General features: G+C 43.5%; 1 protein-coding gene across 3 annotated transcripts in view; it reads left to right on the top strand.

Annotated features, from left to right (window-relative positions):
* Window positions 1–6950: 6950 nt before the first annotated feature.
* Window positions 6951–21449, top strand: part of bcl11ba (BCL11 transcription factor B a) — a 49139-nt gene continuing 34640 nt past the window's right edge. The window contains exons 1-2 of one of the 3 annotated variants that reach the window (XM_078289568.1): window positions 6951–7258; window positions 17929–18474. In XM_078289568.1, coding sequence (XP_078145694.1) covers window positions 7204–7258; window positions 17929–18474 — 601 coding nt within the window. In that variant the 5' untranslated portion in view covers window positions 6951–7203. Of the gene's footprint in view, window positions 7259–17925; window positions 18475–21449 lie in introns of those variants that run through there. The other 2 variants (XM_071905380.2, XM_071905382.2) reach the window with 2 other exon arrangements.

Here is a 21449-nt window from a genome sequence, read left to right as displayed (position 1 = left end):
TAAGCATGTTTGACAACATTAATGCACTCTCTCTGCTAGCTACAGCAATATAACCTTTGTTTGGAATTTTAAATCCACTCACACAACCTTTAAGAAAGAAATGTTGACGGTATAAACAGTGTCATCTAGAAAATAATTATTCAGGGTGGCTATATTTATGGTTTACTTAAATAGGTAGCTTTAAGGAAAAGGCTCAGACATTGGTTGCCTTTTGGCTAAAGGCCTAAGTGTCTGTCTAATTTGCTAACCTCTTTTCATGAGACTACCACCAAATAAAATTACTGACAAGCTAAGCTAACAATATAATGTTAACCTTAAAAATGTAATATACAGTAAATACGACTACTAATACTTTGAAATGCCTATTTAATTGTCTAAAATGCGTATTTAATTGAATGAAGAGGAACCGCAACAATTAAGACAAGTGGATGGTTAGCTTAAAGTTAAGAACGTTTTTTAGAACAAATCTGAGGACTTTGCTGTCAAGAATCTCATTTACTTGTAAGTTTTCTACTTAAGCAAGTTAAGAAAGTACTTAGCAATTATTTTGATGGACATCAACTTTTCTTAACATGTTTGCTAAGACTGAAGTTGCAAAAAAAAGCTCTTTAGAGCATTGTTTTCCTAAGAAGGTTTTGTGGATCCAGCCCCAGGTTTCTCTTAGTAGAAAAACTCACATTGAGGCATCGGAGGGCCGGCCTGCTCATCTATAGTCTCTAATTGAAGGCAAAGCTAATTAGGACGCTACACTTTGAGTTCAAAACACATCCTTTTTTCTTGTTTCCTCTCTCTGCCTCATTATATGAGACTCTCTGAATAATGACCAACATATACATTAACCACTGCTATAATTGTGGTGGAATTAATTATTCTGAAAATAAGTCTCTTTGAAAACAGAGAAGGAAAAGGGAGAGTGCGAGGGAGTAAGTGGTCTTGATGAAGTGAGAGTGTGTGTGTGTTTGTGTGTGTGCGTGTGTGTGTGTGTGTTGGTAATGAGAGCTCTGTGCGGCTGCCTCACAACGTGTTAACTTGCTCTAAATAAATCTATGATTAGCATTTTCCCTTTAAAAGGAATAATTTCAACTTTGATATCCGTAATTGTGCTTAAGGGCTTCTCCGCTCCTCCGCTAGCCCTCAAACGCTCACTCTTCAACCCATGCAGAGACTATCATAGCAGCATTTTATTCACTTAACACTCGCCCCATTCAAATTCCCCCCCCAATCTGTAATGAGTGTCACCAAAATGCTACTTTTTAATGAAATATTAGAACACCCCCAAAGCGAATATTATCCCAGGTATGTAATGTGTTCAAATGGAGCTAATATATATTCATGTGAGTTAAGATAGCAGACAGCCCCTTATGCAGAGATGCAGAACACACAGCGGAGCAGGCGATGGGAGCGATCAATCATCTTTAATACTGACTTTCAAACAGACTCGGACAGACGCACCTGGAATAGAAAAGTCTGCTATTCCACTGGAGACACGGGCCCTTTCTGTACGTACACACACAAATAATACGAGGAGGTGTACACACACAATCACTCACTCACACTCACACTCACACAGACAGTATTTGCATGTGGCAGTGGCTAACCAATAGAGGGTGGTGTTGCATTGCGGGTCCAGGTATTAGAGGGTCATCCTTTTCATACCAAGTGGAAGCGACACACACACGAACACATTGCTGTGAATACCTGCCTTTCTCATCTGCTTGCAAGACTTGATGGTTGCTGCTAAAGGGAGAAGGGGGGGGGGGGGGGGGGGGGGGCATCGTAGTTATGGGGCCTTGCAATGTAAAATGTAGCTGGTACACTGAGTTTGAATCTGGCCTACTTCATCCCTTTCCCCTTTCCTCTCCATCTCCCTGTTGAACTAAGTCAAGCAGAAATGCCATCAAAATCAGACAATTTAAAGGTGCCATGATTCCGTTTTCAGGATTTTGTTTTTAAATATATTATGGCTCAGGATAAGTATAATGTTCTTTATGATGTTTTGCAAAAGATGTAATTTGATTAAAAGTGTATTTATTGAACGAATTTCAAGACTCAAGTTCTCACAATACTGGATCGATAACAGCAGCTCCTCTAATTCAAATGAGGTAAACTTGCTGAATGGAGGCTTTCCAGTTCAAATGCTGCAAACTGATTGGAAGGATTTTAGTAATAGTTTAGTGAAGGGAGCCAATCAGGACCGAGTCCAGCTGCGATGTGTTTACTAGAGTTAGTCTAAACTGTCTATTTTTAACTGCAACGCAACTTTAAATTTAACCACCCAAACAAAATCAAATTTTTACAATGCCTACATAAAACATCTTTGATCATATATGTATATGAATAGAGGAAAATTTGAATTCCCATAATAAGTCCTCTTTAACGCTGTGAACTTGCAGTGCAGACTTTTATTTTTTTTCTCTGCACATCATGCTTTATCCTCCAGCCTGCAGCTGAACACATAAACATCAATATTAGTGGTTCGGTGGTGAACAGTTGTTCGGAAAGTGATCTTAAAACTCTAAAGGACACCTCCACGTCCCTCTAATTAAAACTTAACCGCCCAGCCGAGGCGTTAGGGGGGAGGGAGAAAGGCTTATTTAGCATTAACATAAAAACCAACAGCCGCGTATATATATGCAAATGAAGGGAGGGCAAAAGCAGGACGTTGGGAGCCGTCCGCCATAACTCACGCTGATGGTCTTTAGCGAGAAATCGCCTTCGAAAAAACTTCCAATAAGGAGGTGGAAATGATGCACCTGTCGCCCATCTGACTAATGAGCCAATCGGATCGCAAGGACAGGGAGCACATCCAGGAAGTGCCGCAGCCTGGAGCGTCGCTCCTGATGATCCCGACTGCTGAGAATTCGAAAATAAACACTGTCAGAGTTCAACAAGGTAGCATTAAACCATGCAAACATTTGGAACTACAGTAATGTCCGTAACTGCAGTCATTTCAGAAGTAGTTCTAACCATCAGTTGGGGTCATAACATTTGCCAAGTTCACTATAGAGAGCTCAGAACTGATGACGATGTGATGCTGAAGATGCATCAATATCTTCAGGGATGAGGCATGCCTTGTGTTTGCGGATTGAACACGGTGGATGAAGAGCGACAATGAAGACGGCTTCCTCTTTCCCTCCGTCCACCGAGCCGCTCAAAGCAGCTTTAATCCCATATCTTCATATAAAAAAACACAAAAAAACACAAAAAAATCACTGGCACTGACTTGCGCCTTAAAAATGACAATGATTTACATTTCAACGTAACGCTCTCTGTCGGCTGTTATTGTGACAAAGTGGTGAATATATCCCTCCCAAATGAAAGTGGGTGTTCTGTTATGCGCGTGACAAAGGCATTTGGACGAACCTGCCATCCTCCCCTTTTTCTTGTAAATGAGCATGGGAAATCTATTTACGTCCTCCTACTTGTAAAGACAAGAGAGGTTTCGGGCTTACTGGAGACAGCCCGAGCGCCGTTCCAGGACGCCGAGACGAAGCCACGGAGATCTAGAGAAAAAGGAGAGGGGATGCGAAGCGGCGGCACTCGAGGCAATTCAGGGGAAAGAAGTATTTGCGAGAAGTCCAAACAAAAAAACACAAGCTGGATGGAGTGCGTACGAAGGAGAGGCGAGATGATCCGCCTGCTCTGACAGCGCCTGGCGGAGGGACAAGACGAGCAGCTTCTAATCTAGATGTGTGTGTGTGTGTGTGTGTGTGTGTATGGGGAAGGGGGGGGGGGTGTTTGGGTCCTTCAGCAAGGGAGGGATAAAACCCCCGAAGGCCTGGATCCCCTTCAAACCCCCCACCTCAGATGGATACCTCAGAAAGGGAGACAGATATAGATGCCGACGGATGAATGCGCCGAAAGGGACGGAAGTGGCAGCGCGTACGCTCCTGCAGAAGAAGAAGAGGAAGAAGAGGACGGAGAAGATGAAGAAGAAGAAGAAGAAGAAGAAGAAGGGGAAGAAGGAGTGTTCCTGGAAGTTTGAACTTCTGTTGCGCGAACACTTGGAGGTTCCTCTAAGTTGGGTTTTTATCGTAGAGACGCCATTGCTCAGTTATAGCAACTTCCTCTATGAAGCTATACAGTCTCTCCTCCAACTCTCCTTTCTATATGATAAACAGATTGTCTCTCTCTTTCTGTCTCTCTCTCTGTCACACACACACACACACACACACACACACACACACACTCCCACTTTCTATATGATAACCAGTCTCTCTCTCTCTCTCTCAATCTCACTTTGTATATAACCATAGTCTTTCTCTTCCAGTTTCGATATAACCAGTCTCTCTCTCTTTCTCAGTTTCTATCGCTATAGTTTCTCTCTCTCTCCCTCCGTTTCTATGTAATAACATAATCTCTCTCTCTCTGTTTCTGTACAACTAGTCTCTCTCTCTCTCTCCTTGTTTCTATATAAAATCAGTCTCTCTCTCTCCCACTTTCGATATAACCGCAATCTCTTTCTCTCTCTCTCTCTCTCTCTCTGTGTGTACGTTTCTATACAACTAGTCTCTCTGTTTCTGTATAAAATCATAGTCTCTCTCTCTCTCCCACTTTCTATATAACTGTAATCTCTCTCTCTCTGTGTTTCTATATGACTATAGTCTCTTTCTCCCTTTTCCTATATGAAATCATTCTCTCTCTGTCCCCGTCTTTATATGAAACCACAGTCTCTCTCTCTCTCTCTCTCTCCCTCTCTCTCTCTCTCTCCCTCTCTCTCTCTCTCTCAATCACCTAATTTTTCCTTTTGTTTTGCCACTGTCTCATCCTCCTCCCCCACGGGGCTGCGTGGGGATGGAAATCAGACGCTCCCCGTGTTCCTCCCTTCCAGCAGTGTGTGTTGGGGTCGTCAGTCAGCTCCCAGTATAAAGAGACGCTGGTTTCTGCCACCAACCAGTTCTCCATCATCAGCCCACAGCTGCACAGCCCAAACTCTGCTGAGTGGCTCTGTACACAAGTGTCTACTCACGCACACACACACACACACACACACACACACACACACACACACAGTTTTCTTGGGTTTGTCTTGTCTTTTTGAATTCAGCGGTGAATACTTTTGATTTGAGTTTTGATTTAATTTTGATTGGTGAGTTGATTCATAATGAGAAATATTCCCACACTGCTAATATTTGGAATCTAATTTTCACCCTAAAATGCATTCTAGAAGGAACTGTTTTCATTTTGCAATTTGGGAAAAGATAAAGTCAAATTGTCACTATAAGGCCACCGACCTGCCCTATTAATAAAACATGACGTTATCCCGTTTAACGTCTATTTTGATTCATGTGTGTCACCTCTCTGACATGCCTATCACTTTGCCTACTAACTGGATGTTATTAATTATACCTTAATATAATAAAATTAAAATTAAAGCAATTCATATATACGCACACATAAACTTTGAAAGGATACAAGCGCAAGTTATTATTAAATGATGTGAGCTTTTTCAAATGATTTGCTCGACTCTATATGAATGAAGCCACGTTTAAGACCCGGTGAGCGCGCGCTTATTCCTGTAACTAGGCCACGACGCATCAATCTGACCAAGAGTGTGTGAATCTGTCGCTTTATTCCCACCGATAAAAATACATACCGGCTCCAGAAAAACTAGGGATTTAATGACACATAACACAACGAAAGCCTGGTAAATTATAAGCTTATGGCAGCGGAGGGAGGAGGGAAAAAACATGGATAATCAGAAATCAGAAAATCAGATGACTGATCACCGCGTTCATTCGGTGGAAGGTCAGCCGGCGATGGGTGTTCACAGGTCGAATATAGAAAATGGCAAAAGCGAGTCAATTAATGTAATTGATGGGAAGTTTAGGTGAATATTCTAACTGAACAATATGGCAGGCCTAAAAGCGCGGATAAGACAGAGTCACCTTATAAAATATGAATGAACCTTAATTTAAACATAATGTTATCATCTTAAAAATTGACGCACGCTGTCTTGCCAATGAGAACGGTGTATAACTCCATATAATTAGGCCTACATGCAACTACATATAAGTATAAGTGCCATTCACAAATCAACACAGGCTTTGCAAAATGTCCAGTAGCCTCGGTGCTACGGCAGCCCGTCAGGTCAACATTTAACTGAAATAAATCACATTTTCACACTGACGGGACACCGATAGAAAAATGACTTGAGCGGCTCTGGCCACTGCTGCCGCGCGCGCGCACGTGTGTGTGTGTGTGTGTGTGTGTGTGTGTGTGTGTGTGTGTGTGTGTGTGTGTGTGTGTGTGTGTGAAAGCCACCACTAGTCGCCCCCAGTGCTCTTCAGTCTCCACTCTCCTTCTCACCGCAGACTGAACGTCACGTCCGCACTTGAACTTGAGTTTTCTCCCATTGTAGAAGCCAGAGAGCCGCACAGAGCCGCACAGAGCCGCACCGAGCCGCACAGAGCCGCACAGAGCCGCGCAGCCCGGGGATGCGGGACTCTGCAGCTTCACAAAGAGAAAAGAGGTGGCAGTCCGTCCTCCACCGGGGGCTTTGACTTGAAGAGTTAAAGTAACCCGCCCGCCTGGCTGGCACTGCCAGTGCAGCAGAAGAAGTGCCCACCACTTGGCGACACCCCGAGAAGAAGTGCCGAGAAGCAAAATTGGATTCATATTTTATACAATTTCAGCCATTAATTGGGTGTCCTTTCCCCCCACTCTTGGCTTTTTGGTTTTTTTTTAATAATAGAGAGGGATCCGCGGTGTCCAGCGTGGCCGGAGAGTGGACACAGGTACTGACTGACCATCAGGAGGTGACCACCGACCTCTTCTTCTTCTTCCCCTTCTCCTCTCCCCATCCACTCGGACAGCTCCTCGCCCCGCTCCTCTCCGCTCCTCTTGACAGATGGTGTGAGAGCGGCAGAGGCAGAGCCGGACTATACCCCCCTCCCTCACCCCGCACGACGACGCAAGGAGGGCGCGCAACCACTTTTGGCACCGCAGCTCCGACGACGAGCGCCGGCCGCCCAGCGCTGCGCCACGGCCGGTCACCGCAGAGCGCAGGACCCCCGGCTGCCCGGTGGTGGTGGTGGTGGAGGAGGAGGAGAGCCAGTGGAGGGAGACTCCCGGCCGCGGTTTGAGGCCAGTTTGGGGGCCAGTTAGTGGCCAGTTTTTGGGGCCAGTTTGGGGACCAAGGAGGAGGAGAGCCGACCCTTCCAGCGCCGCTCTCCGGGCGATGCCAGTGTAAATGCCAGGGCGATGTCCCGACGCAAGCAGGGGAACCCGCAGCACCTGTCCCAGAGAGAAATAACACGTAAGTATACATGCAAAAAAATATTCACCATTACAGCACAGGATTGCCTTGCTTTTTTTTGTCTTTCTGAGAAGTTTCAGCGGATTTTTCTGGGATGATTGGTGCGTAAAATGGATATTTCAGACTTGGAACAGAAAGAGAAACTTTGCAGAAGTCCCTTACGAAGGCCATTCTCTCCCCTCTGATACATTTATAAAATTAGACCCAGGTCCTTTAGTTATTTGGTCTTATAAATATACCTCTTATAAATAGGTTACTTTTATTTGAGCGAATTTAGAGTTAAAGTGAATGAAGTCTTGTGCTGTGTGTTTGGATAAAGACTTTTAAAAGCGGCAGATCCGTCCTCATTTAGAAACATGAAAGTATTAATACTTTGTTGAGACATGACTTTTTTTTTTTGGAGATGCGACTTTTGCTTTTAATTAGATTGCTGGCTATTTTCGGCTGAATTTGTACCGTAGAGTGAGAGAGAAAAATATTTTTTAAGCAACTAATTGGGGTTTATATTACTGCTATTAGTGTTAACTTGATCTGTTATATCCATATTAGCTCGACACAAAGGAGAAGAAAGCCAAAAATCGTCCAGAGCATAATATTTAATTTGAGCAAAAATCTTTTCATATTTCTTTTCGTAAAATAGGCCGATACGTGCTTTTAATGCAACAGCCAACTATTAAACTTACGGATTGCTTTACCAGCAGCCGCAAAGGAAAAAATATCATAACTCATATTAAATGTAGAAATGTTATAAAGCGTTTCTTCTCCCCGTTCTTTACAGTTGAGCTGCCCCAGGTTTAATAGGACTCTAGTGTGTGTGTGCTTTATTTATTTCTAATTTATTAAATTGCAACTTTTTCTGCAGGTTATTGAATTATCATTAGACACGTTATTGAGACAGTCAGCCACTCTCTGTTCAGTCGAATTAGTTTATTATGACTGCACCGACCTGTGCACGGTGTTTTCCCTGCTATATAGACGCGAGCTTACTTTCCCCGGTTGTAATATTAATGATAGCTTTTGGATTATTTAATACCTTTGCATGCTTTGACTGCTCCAAAAAAAAAAAAATTGCAAGGGTTTCCCTGCACGGCCCTTTTCATTCAGACTACAAAGTAACGGCATTTGAAGGCACATACTTTAACATAGAGGTGCGATTAATATTATCTTTCTGTTTTTGAATGAAGGGAAAGTAACAGGACAGTCAGTCGTTTTACACAGAAAGATGAACTTTTTGTTCATATCGTCAAGCATGAATTATTTTACATCGTTGCCCTGCAGTAGCAGTAAGCCTTTTTTTTAAAAATTTGAATCAAATAATTAAATCCTTTGAAAACACTTCGTGAATCAACTTCCCAGCAATGAAATTAGTTTTCTTCTGGCCTCAGATCAGTTTTCCAGCTGATGTGGCTGCAGTGTGTTAGTTAGTAGGACCTTCACTATAGTTCTGCATGATGAGCTGCAAAGCCTCTCTGTGTAGAACTCTACCTATACTGACTGTACAAAATATGAGGGACACTTACTGATGAGGTGAATCCAGGTAAAAGCCATGATCCCTTATTGATTTCTCTTATTAAATCTACACCAATCACAAAGGAGGAGATGTAGAGAAAGAGTTAGAGAGGGATTTTGAAGCTGAGACAACTGAGATGTGGATTGTGCAACTCAATAACAGGAAGATGCCCCCTTCATATTTTCTACATTCACTGTATATGCATGCACTTTCCCACAGCTAAAGCTCAGTTAGAGAGGCTTGTTTGAGTCAAATCGCTGTGTGTATTTTGGATTTTTTTGGTGCCTTTGAATGCAACACGCATATTTACAGCCTATACGGGTTAAGCGGTAGGTTTAGGCCATGCTGCCTGGGTTTGAACAGGGGAGAGCCTCCTCTGCTGCAAGGGCCTCGTACTACCAACCCCCCCCCCCCCCCACACACACACACACACACTCCTGAAGACGAGATGTTCGATCACCTCATGCCAAGAGTAGACGTTTGATCGCATTGCAGAGCTACAACTTGTGTCTGTATGGGTATATATTTGAGTGTGTGTGTGTGTGTGTGTAATAGGCCTACAGCTTGTACTCAGTTACCTTTATAAATGGGTCACATTCTCCAGGCTGCATGCCTTTTATTAGTGACACACTAACAGATAGACAGGCAGGAAATGAAGGAACAAGAGAGCATAATGATAGAGGTTAAAAAATGAAAATACCTGCTCTATCTACTGTAAAAAGGCTGCTTTACACTGACTCTCTCTCTCTCTGTGTGTGTGTGTGTCGTCTCCACAGAGCAGGTCGGACCTGTCTATCTGTCTGTCTGTCTGATTTATCGCCATTCAGTCCCACAGGCTGCAGTAAGGCGCTGTACATTCTATAATTTATGTGTAAGAGATGCTCTCGGATTTAGTATGCTTGAGTACACACTCACTCACACACACACACACACACACACACACACACACACATACGTAAGCTTGCATGCGCATACGTGTGTGTGTGTGTGTGCCCCAGACAAAGACACCCACATATGCAAATGCACACATGTGAATCTCCTGTCACACACACATGCGGCGCCGCCAAAATCCGCATAATTCTTCATGCGCTGTTAGGTCATAAAATCCATCTGACCCGCCTCATGCTTTAGACGGGTTATTTTTAATTTGGATTTCGGGAACAGGAATCATCTATTGCAGTGATTCTCAACCTTTTTCACATCAAGGACCCCTAGTTTAGTCCACATTAGACCCCCATTTGATGCGATTTTGTCTCTCGGACCCAAATCGGAGAATATTTTTATTGCTAGATATGATTTTGTCCAGAATTCCATGACTATCTGTATTGTAGGTAGAGAGATAACAGATGATGTTATGATCTATGTTATGATGATCAAAACTGTGATCAAAACAGTCATTCTTCTACATTCTCTAATTGTGTTAACTTGTAAATGAAATAATGCTGAAGTTTAACAATTCATCAATTTGCTGGGGACCCCCTGGAACCCCCTCAACGACCCCCGGTGGTCCCCGGACCCTGCGCTGAGAACCACCGCTCTATTGCACACATGTGTCTGTTAAGACTCCAATTCTAGATGTTGCTCCACCTATCTTATCTCTCAGTGTGTTTTTTCCTGTTTAGGGGGGCAGTGTGTAGGGAAGGTGTAACTGTAACTGTGTGTGTGTGTGTGTGTGTGTGTGTGTGTGTGTGTGTGTGTGTGTGTGTGTGTTGCTTGTTGAGGCCTCAGTCACACTCAAACTAAATGTAGAAAATATGAGGGGGCATCTTCTTGATTTTGAGTTGCACAATCCACATCTCAGTTGCCTCAAAGCTTCGAAATCCTTCTCTAACTCTTTCTATACATCTCCTCCTTTGTGACTGGTGTAGATTTAATAATAGAAATCAATAAGGGATAATGGCTTCTACCTGGATTCACCTCATCAGTGTGCTTCATGAAAAGCGGAAGTGCCGCCTAATCACTTTTGTACATTCAGTGTATTTACTCTTGACCTCCCCTGTTCGCTTTCCCCATCCCACTCCATTCACACTTCTGCGCTTTCTGGCACGCCGAAACGAGACGAACGACGAAAACCATCCGTCCCGAGTGCAATTTCTAGACATGTGGGAGAGATGAGTCGCGTTACGGAGGAGAACGTTTCCCTTCTTCTCGTGTTTTTTTTTCCCGAGGCAGTTTACACCCGAAGGTGCGGACGTCGCCTTCTGCTACTCGTTCGCTGCGAATAACCCCGGCTCTTCTCCTCCTTCCCGGAGACTGATTTAGTGTGAAGAGAGACGCGAGCGGGGACGAGTAGCGCACGCACGCACACACACACACACACACACACACACAGAGAGAGAGAGAGAGAGAGAGAGAGAGAGAGAGGGGCTGCGTGTAAATTGCAGTCGCCCACTTGAGATGCATGTTTCCCTTTGGCTTGTCAAATAGCCGTGCACCCTGCTGGGGTAAAGTCTTTGTTAGAGAGAGAAAGAGAGGGAGGGAGAGAGAGAGAGAGAGAGAGAGAGAGGGAGAGAGAGAGAGAGAGAGAGAGAGAGAGAGAGAGAGAGAGAGCGAGAGCCTAGCAACTGCTTTTATATACAGTAAAGCACATATTAGCTGCTTTTAAAATCCCATAAATGAAAACCTCAGTCCTGTCACTGTGTTATTTAGTGTTATTAAGTGTCATTGTTGCTTCTTATGATTCCATAATTGCATTTTTCTAATAGTAAAATGATGTGTCATTCTAAACAAAGGACTCCTATAGCAGTGTGGGATATTCTCGGTTTAGAATAAAAAATAAGATTTAGCTGCAAATTCCTTACTGTTTCTGATTTATGTAAAGGTTGGCTGGGGAGCGTGTGTGTGTGTGTGTGTGCGTGTGTGTGTGTGTGAGTGTGTGTGTGTGTGTGTGAGGAATCCACAAGGCATCTGTAGAGTGCGCTGATGATAATTTAGCGTGGGACAATGGTTTCCAGTTTCCAAAGAGCATGCCTAAACTCATTTTGTTGATCAGCAGGCTGCACTACACACACACACACTCACACACACACACACACACACACACCCTTCCATAGAATGCATACCAGAGCGTTGGTTTGCTTAGCAGAGGGTTAGTGAGTTGTCTGTCTGTCATCGTTCGCCCTTCAACACCATACATCTTTCTCTCTCTCTCTCTCTCTCTCTCTCTCTCTCTCTCTCTCTCTCTCTCTCTCTCTCTCTGTTTCTCTATGTCTCTCTCTCTCTTTCTGCTAGGGGGAGCTCTCAGGCTGTCAGTGCTGCACTATCTCCACCAATGAGTGTGATAGTAAAATGTGTGTGTGTGTGTGTGTGTGTGTGCGTGATAATCAGATGACATCAGCGCGAAAAAGACCACATTCAACTTTAAACTGTCAACACCTGCAACCTGTCTGTGGTTCAGTCTCTTTGTCTCTCTCTCTCTCTCTCTCTCTCTCTCTCACACACACACACACACACACACACACACACACACACCTCTCCATGTCTCTCACTCTCTCTCTTTTTACTTACATATAAATCCATGGCTGGCTGACAGTAGCTGACTACGATCTACAGCCTACTAATATAGAGCACACACACACACACACACATTTACACATAGCTATGAGTGTGTGTGTGCGGATACTCATATAAAAGACAAAGTACATTAAGCCCTATAAGTGTTACTTGAATGATTTGTATAACTTCATGTTCACAACTGTTTTACATTATTATAGATATTGATGACTATGCACTATTGTATACTTGCATAGTACATATTTTCAAATCAAATAATTAATTATCTCAATATGGTTATATAATTATATTTATAAACATTATCAACAATGTTGGTAAGCCAAAATAAAATTTCAGTCTGTCCATTCATCAACAAAATCCTCTTTGTCAACTAAAGTGTATACAGCTGAAAATTATTAATAATAATATAGAGCACACTCCAGACACTTAACAATGAATGACACACCACAGTGTCAGAAAGCCTTTGTGGTGTGTTTGCTCAAAGGAACATGAACAGGAGGAGGAGCGCTTCATTCCTATCACAGCACCTCCCGGGTGCACATACACATCAGTACAGTCAGAGATTCTCCTCCCAAATTATTTTTCTCTGCTTGTGTAAATGCTGTGCTTGTCTTTGTATGGTCATATGTGGCACCAGGTAACACTACAAGCAGCATGAAACTAATACTAAAATGTATTTGCAAATACTCGTAATATGTGATCCAGGTCTGATGGGATTCCAGTAGAATTACTGTTACTTAAGTAGAAGTAAAATTACTGGTGTAAAAAGTAACACATTTAAAGTAAAAGTTCCTGAGTTACAACAAAAGAGAACATTGTTATATAGGATATTTCCCATGCAATGCAAATAGGATGAGAAAACAGAGAATTTAGATTACATAAAAAAAAGTGCATAATTAAACTAAAGGCAGAGTGCTTAATGATTCCTAATGCAATGCTTATTGAGAGCCACAAAATCTACACTCTGCAATGGATGGTGATTGAAAATGCAGCTTAACATAAGTAAAAGTAAAATTTCTGACTTGAAAAAATACTCAAAAAAAAGCACAAAAACTACTGAGTTACAGTAATGAGAGTGATTGCAACGTGTTACTCTCACACTTGAGGTTTTTCAAAAATATGAATCGGGAAGGAAAAGCCACTTCCTGGTTTAGACTGAACTGAAACCTGAACAGTCTCCGTAGTGGCACTTGTCAGATCAATTAAATCAATCAGATGTTTTTTTTTTCTTCAGCTATTCCAAATGCATTCAGCTCTGTCTCCTGTCTGTCAGTCTGCTGAGCTGCTCGGCTATTCATAGGAAGACAAGACAGCAAACACACTTCAACTATCACTCTCATCTGTATATATGTGGATGTAAGTGTGTGTGTGTGTGTGAATATCTACTTTACATACTGATATGTGTAGCGTTATTGTTGCCACTCCTCTTTTTCCCAGTATGAAAAATATGAAGATCTGCTCTTATTTACAGTGTATGCAGTTTGGTGTGTTCAGGTGCCTTCTGGAAATCAGGAAATAACAGCAAAACAGAATTCAAATTTCACCGTAAAAAACAGATCTGTGTGTGTGTGTGTGTGTGTGTGTGTGTGTGAGTAGTTTCCATCTCTGTGCATCCAAACGTTGGGTGTGTGGGCCAACACACCTTGGTGCCTGGTTCTGGGCGTAGTGACCCAGCCGTTGGTGTGTGTGTGTGTGTGTGTGTGTGTGTGTGCATGCAGCAACCGTCACTTTCTTCAGAGGGTTGGGTTGAGTTTGTGGAAATGTTGAAGTGTGGCTAGCTTAGCGGTCGACGAATGACAGTTTTCTGTGATGCTGTGCAGGTGTGTGTGTGTGTGTGTGTGTGTGTGTGTGTGTGTGTGTGCATGCCGCGAGTGTGTGCCAACTCTAGTGTGTGTACTGTGTATGTGGCATTCTCTGTCTGCAGTCTCACCCGCAAAACATTTAATCTTGATTTTAGACAGTGTGCATGTGTGTGTGTGTGTGTGTGTGTCGGGGGGGAAACAGTTACAACCCGACAGTAAACTCGAGTTTTTTATAGTTTCGATGAAGTCTTTAATTCCCGTCCAGATCCCCTCCGCTCACACACACACACACACACACACACACACACACACACATATACATACATATCATTATCATTGGCCTTAATTGGCAGAAAACCACATTTGCCTCTCTGGACAGAATTAGCGAGGCTTTCATCAGTCAAAATGGGCAAAGTTATGGTTCCAGTAAAAAAAAAAACACAAAATGAAATCAGTGAGAAAAAAAAAAGAGTGTTTTTGTTCTAATTGCAGCCCAAACTGTTGAAGAGAAAGAGAGAGAGGGGGTGGGGGTGGGGCGAACAAATATTTGAGAAGCAGTTTGGCGCTAATGCTCGATCCCCATTTGTGTGTGTGTGTGTGTGTGTGTGTGTGTGTGTGAATGCGGCTTGTTATCTGTGTGTTGCGCGGCGAGCGCGAAGGGTCTAGATGGATTAACAGCACATTTACAGTGATAGGCGGTAAATAGAGGGAGAAGCCGGAGCCAAAACCCACGGAGACGGAGGGGAAACAGACGTTTTTGTTTTTTTTTCCCCACACACGCGACCGACGGGCCTGCGGAATTCAAAGTCAAAGTCAATTCAAACTCCATATTTTAATTTTCCAAAATACCTGTTGCACCCCCCAACCCCCCCTCCTCCCCCCCCACCCGGTTTTGTCACTCGAGCATCAAGAGTATTTTTGAACCCGCGAAGGCCGTTCATTTTTAGACGCTCCGTTCGCTTTGATTTTTTTTTTTTGTTCTCCATCGCCCTCCGTTCACAGAAATCCTATTAGCTCTCTTGCCTGACTCACCCGAGCCTTATTAGGTAAATTAGGCCAAAGTAACGCTCTTCCTTTCTGCATCTGTCATTTGCATACAGGCAGCCCGACTCGTACGAAACCATCGAGACGCTGTAATTAGGGGCGGGGGCGGGAGGGGGGGGGGGGGGTAACCGCGGCGTTACGACCGAAAAGCACATTTTGTTTTCTGTTTAGTGTGAAACTCTTTGAATGTTAACATGCTGTTATTTTGGCGTTTTATGTGAATAATCGCACATTCTCGCACCCCTGCGTTCTCCGCTGTGCTGCTGGATGTAAATGAATAATGTGACATTTCTGTGGCTTTGATAGAGTTAGCTCCTGTGTTAGTTGATCAGGGGGAAGATGAGGAGTGTGTGTGTGTGTGTGTGTGTACTGTCTGCTTAGCACCAGGTTAAGATTTCAGCTTTCAATCTATAGCTTCTTGATGCATAGAGGAAGCATATCATATTATAATAATTATTATACTTTCTGATGATGGAAAGTACTGGAGTGAAAGTGAAAGTGTGGAGTGTTGTTGTTCCAGGTCAGCGGAACTTTATTCTCACTATTGTTTATTACTGAGGTATATGGTCTACTGTATGTGGCTGTTCATTTCCATAGTGGAGGAGCAGCACAGATGGCTGCAGCCTGCAGGCCACACACACACACACACACACACACACACAGTGCATGTGAACATGTGATACACACCCACAAGGTACACGCACGTGCACATACAAGCACGTTATGACACGTAATGCATGCAATACACACACACACACACGGGTCCAGTTGATGTGCTGGATGATACATGTAGGTGTGATACTGTACACATTTTTATTCTCTGGCCTTTTTGGCCCACTAATCTTTTAATCTGTTGTCATGTCTATAACTCTGTATTTTGTCCCTTGTTGTTGCTTATTGTTGTCGTTGGTATGTTTTACTTTTACTTTGTATTTTAATGTTCTTTTGTACAGCACTTTGGTCAGCTCAAGCTGTGTTTAAATGTGCTCTAGAAATAAACTTTACTTACTTACATGGTCAGACAGCTAAACATCTGCTGGCTTTAGCAATAAATCAAATATTAAAAAATGTTAAAGTGATAAAACGTATTAAAGAAAGTTCTTATTATTTAAAATGTATTTAATAAAATATACAATTAATTATGAATATATATATTTTTTTGTAATGTAATATTTTGCACTATTAATTAATATTAATATTAATAATTCTAACTATTAATAGGTAAGTAGTATTATAAATTGCTTTTATTATTTTAATTTTTATTATTAGTTGTGGTAGTACTGGTAATTGTAGCAGTAGCAGTATTAGTACTACCACTACTACTTCTACTACTACTATTACAACTAATAATAATAATAATCCTACCCATATTTATATGCTAACAATAGGCAACAAACGGTTTATATGGCACTCTGAATCTTTTACAATGTATTGAGCTGGACTCATACAGGCATTTCCAGTGTGAAAAGCAGAAGGTCTGTCACTGGTGTATTTAAAAACAGACCTAAAGCAGGTAGATGGAGAGGTGGGCTGCTCCATCTGGAGCCTTCATCTGCAGTTGACATCCCAAATCTGTTTGCATTCCTAATGTGGAGGCTGAGACAAATGGCCAAACCTGCTGCTAATCCATCATCTAGTATTAGAGAGAGAGAGAGAGAGAGAGAGGTGAGGTGAGGGCTACCGACCAGAGTGGGCTGATGATTTCTCCCTCTCCATGTTTACCTCCCTGGGTCAGTTCCAGCCCTTTCCAAACCTCCTCACTCCTCCTTCGCCTTCCTTAAAGTAATAATCTGTGACATTTTCATATTAATAAATGTCTGTCTTGCTACTCTCTATCTCTGATTGATATAACAGTGATTCAACCTATAGCCAGTTCATGAAAGCTTTTACGTTTGTCTTTCTTGGGGAAAATCCTCTGGCGTTTCCAGCAGCGGCGACAGCCACTAGCATAGCAAGAAGAAGAAGCTGGTAGCAAGTAAGAAGAAGACTGAAATTTTAGTAATGAAAACATACAACATAGTGTATGCTAAAGTGTTAGCATGGAGCCTACTGTCACTCAACATAGTGTATGCTTAAGTGTTAGCATGGAGCCTACTGTCACTCAACATAGTGTATGCTAAAGTGTTAGCATGTGGATGGACATATGGATGATTTTGGTTCTTTTTCCTCCTCTTACTCTTTTCTTCCCTCTCTCTTCTCTCACAAACAAACACACATGCCTTCATATTAAGAGCTCTGTTGGCTGTATTTGTGTGATGCTATGTATAGTGACAGTGCTCTCCAACTCTGTTCTCTGGACTGGCTGAGATAGAAGGTTCTGGTAGTCAGGCCACCTCTGTTACTGTGTGCAGACCCTACCAGTTGATTATACCGGTGGACCATGCTTGACGTTCAGCTTGGTAAACCAAGTGAAAAGAAGCAGACCGAACCAGTGTTCTTCTGCTCCACTGGAGCAGTTGGGGGTTCAGTATCTTGCACAAGGACGCCTCAACAGTAGTTGCTGACAGAGGGGAGAGTGTTACTCATTCACTTTCCCCACCACATTTTTTAGCAGGTCCAGGGATTTACCTATGAACCTATGACATTCTTTGTTACAAGCCTGCTTCTCTAACCTCCAGACTACCATCTGTAGATCTAGAAAGATCTTACTTCTTTCTCAATCTGCAAGAGCACCAAGTGTCACTACTGTCTGCATCTAGATAGATAAGCATGAAACATCAGCCCAGTTTGTGGTCAAATGACCAGGTATTTATTATTCTAACATCATCTCTCTCCTCTCTCTCTTTCTCATTGGTCAGCAGAGGCTGAGCATCCGGATGGCGGCCTGCTCTCCGACTCCCTCCCCCCCCACCCGCTCGGCCTGCCCCCCCACCCGCTCGGCCTGCCCCCCCACCCGCTCGGCCTGCCCCCCCACCCGCTCGGCCTACCCCCCCACCCGTTGGACCCCGGCCTGGCCCACGCCCTGCCACCCGGCCTTCAGGCCGACCACGACCTGCTGACCTGCGGCCAGTGCCAGATGACCTTCCCCCTGGGCGACATCCTCCTCTTCATCGAGCACAAGAAGAAGCAGTGCCAGACCCCACTGCTGCCCAACGGCTGCTACGACAAGATGGCCGACCGGGGAGGAGGAGGTGGAGGAGGAGGAGGAGGGGGGAGTCCCACCCTGCAGAGCCTTCATCACCACCCCGGCCACGCCCCGCGGGGGGAGCTGAGGAAGGTGGTGGAGCCGGTGGAGATCGGCATCCAGGTGACACCAGAGGAGGAGGAGGAGGTGCGAGGAGGAGGGGAGAGGGGAGAGAGGACGCCCACCAAAGGAATTTGCCCGAAGCTGGAGAACACACCAGCAGGTAGGGATGAACACACTCTGTGAGGAGGAGGGAGGGAAGGAGGGAAGGGAGGGAATGAAGGAAGGAGGGAGGATGGGATGGATGGAGGAAGGGCAAGATGTTTGGAACGGTGCCAAAGCTGTTTTGTTGCAACACTCAGTGCATTTGTCTTTTCACCAAGCACGCATGTGCACACACACACACACACACACGCATACCATTTACCTTTTCAGACCGTGGCTTCTGTGAAGGCATCCTGTTGAGATTGAGCATTCAGTTTAGCCCATCCTCTCCAGAAAGAGAGAGAGAGAGAGAGAGAGAGAGAGAGGGAGAGGGAGAGATGCTCAATTCATTAGAAGGAGAGGACGACAGAGAGAGAGAGAGAGAGAGAGAGAGAGAGAGAGAGAGAGAGAGAGACAGAGAGAGGAGAGACAGGCACATTACCCACTCAAAGCCCTAAACCCCCTCAAGGACTCGGCTAGTTGAAACAAATTGTGCAAAACGTGACAGAGAGACTCACTCCGACTTTCATGGAGAAATCCAGCCTAAGCCATCTGCTTAAAAAGGTGAAAAGCTCATTAAAATTCAAATAAGCAAAGAAAAAAAAAAACACGATGAGAGGAGAGGGAGGAAAAAAAAAAACAGAGAAAGAGGGATTAAAAAGAGGCTAGTTTCTCCCCCATTCAGCGGGGTAAAGAGGCAGTTTAGCAGGAGACCAGCTGCAGGGGGAAGAGCACTAGCAGTTATCTCTCAAACCAGTCAAGACGCTCATAAAGAAGCCAGAGGGGAAGAGCAGAATATTCCTGTCTGCAACAACAACTCCTTTCAGCGCTGTCCTGCCTTCCTTGAGGTCACTGTTTGTAAAACTAGAAATCTGAAGCATGGAATGGAGCTCATTCCTTGACGCAAGGTACTCACCAGCAACCAGGAAATGCCGAAATTACCCATGTGTCAATGGCTAAATATCAAATCCAAGAACTCCCAGGTCGATTCATGTGTCCTTGTAGAGAACGTTCTTCCTAAGGTGTCTTGGAGAGAACGAACTTCTCAAGAACACGAGAACAGAGAAGGGTCTTTGCAGTTTGGGATGGGCTGTGTGCTTGACGTTGCCCGATCAATTAAGACTCACAGCTGTTCATTTTCCCACCTGTTTCAACCGGCTCTGTACTATAGATTATAGTGCTGTTCGCGCAATCGATCTTGGGGCTTCCTTGGGGCTTCCAGTCACCGTCCGATGCATCCTTGGTTGGATGCACTGGATGGTAAGTAAATTTCCGGGATCTTTTTCCGTCCTCCGTCCTAGCATTCTTTTGTTTTGGAATCGTGCTTCACCCGTCGCTTCATAGAGGACGCAAGAATGCAAAAGAAGGCATGTTGAGAAAGAGACGATATTCTGCTCCGCACTTCCTGGTTGGGATACGTGGGCATTACAGTTGGGGAAAGCATGTCGAGGGCTTACAGTACCAGCAAGGTTCATATCACACTGTAGCTACTGGTAAGCTTTATTGAACAGAATAAGTCACACAACATTGGCTGGGTTTCCATTCAAGTTTTTTTTGCGAATTATGATCTGTTGCATTAGAAAAGCTGACAAATTTGGTGCTCTCTTGAAGCATAACATTTGCTTGGTGATAAAGAAATGATGTGATAAATGACAAGACGTGATTGGCCCGACAAATGGCTCAGTTTCATTGTGCAACAGTTCAAAAGTGGACGTTGTGAAATATTGTCTGTCCAACACAACCTCCAAAAATGTCATACGTGTTCTTTCTAACATGTACAAGTCTCCATTGTGGTTGTATGACCATTAGTGAGTACATTAGAACATCGCCAAGTGCCTTTCTTTGTTTTCATATTCAGATGAAAGCATGAAATGTCTCCAACGTTAGCTGACACCAAAGAACAAGAACCACTTGTCCAATACTAATCAATAGGCTACTAATCAATTCTTGAAATACTCTTTCCATTTTTCTACTGGATGTGTTTTTGACATTCAGGAAGCCGATTTATCCACTTGAACCCAGATGATGGAAACACACCTAATTCACATTTGACTTGTTACAACATTTCAAGTTTGTGTCAAATTTGCTTGACTTCTGGATGTTCATCACTAGCACTGAAGTGGATCTGTAAGAAAAGGTGATTTTGTCAGTGATTCCATCAGATTTAGCTGTATTATTTTCTCCCCTCGCTAAGTTCCGTTAATATCTTACAGTACACCCATGCGCTCACAGGTCACACTCTGACTGACTCTATTTCTCCATTTAGTGCATTTCAGCAGGACGGTGTTCTTCTGAATGAGTGTCAGTCTGCGGTTTGGCCTGCACTGTAAAACACTTGTGTTTAGTCCTGAACTTCATCAATATTTTACCAGGCTGTTACAACTCAGTGCCTCGGCGACTACCAGACAGCCAGCGCTGCTCTGGACCGTTACAGCCACCTAAACCTCTGATAGCGCAGCAGTTTGGCCTTTAAGTGCGCAATTTGAAAATGGGTTTAAATTGTACACATAAGATTCAGAGCAATCTATAGTCGTCTGAGCGGTAAGAGGGTGCAAATAGGCTGTAATACAATCACAGAGCGGCTGCAGAGCGGAGGAGTGCACTCAGGCGTGTGCACTAATTGATTGGCGTTGGTCACGTTATTAGGACGGCATTATTCATATTTATGTGTATTTTTTTTTTCTTTCGCCTGCGTTTAAATGCATGCAATATATCTCACTGTAATTCTCCTGTGAAATCAACTCCACATGTGCAGCGTTGGAAGGCTCGAAATTGTAATTGCACAATATTTCTTCATAACGGAACATGCAATAATTTTCACATTAAAAGCAAAAACATATTAGCGGCTCAATTGGACGTGCACTGCGGCAACTGTAAACTATATTGCGGCAATAACATTTTATGTTTCAAAATTACCCTCGGTATTTCACAATTTCCATGTGAAATATGTCCAAGTAGCACCTTATTAACAGTAAGAAAAGGACGGAGGGTTTT

Source organism: Centroberyx gerrardi, chromosome 17 (assembly GCF_048128805.1).
Source record: "Centroberyx gerrardi isolate f3 chromosome 17, fCenGer3.hap1.cur.20231027, whole genome shotgun sequence".
NCBI lineage: Eukaryota > Metazoa > Chordata > Actinopteri > Beryciformes > Berycidae > Centroberyx > Centroberyx gerrardi.
This window is presented reverse-complemented; position numbering and strand designations above follow the sequence as displayed.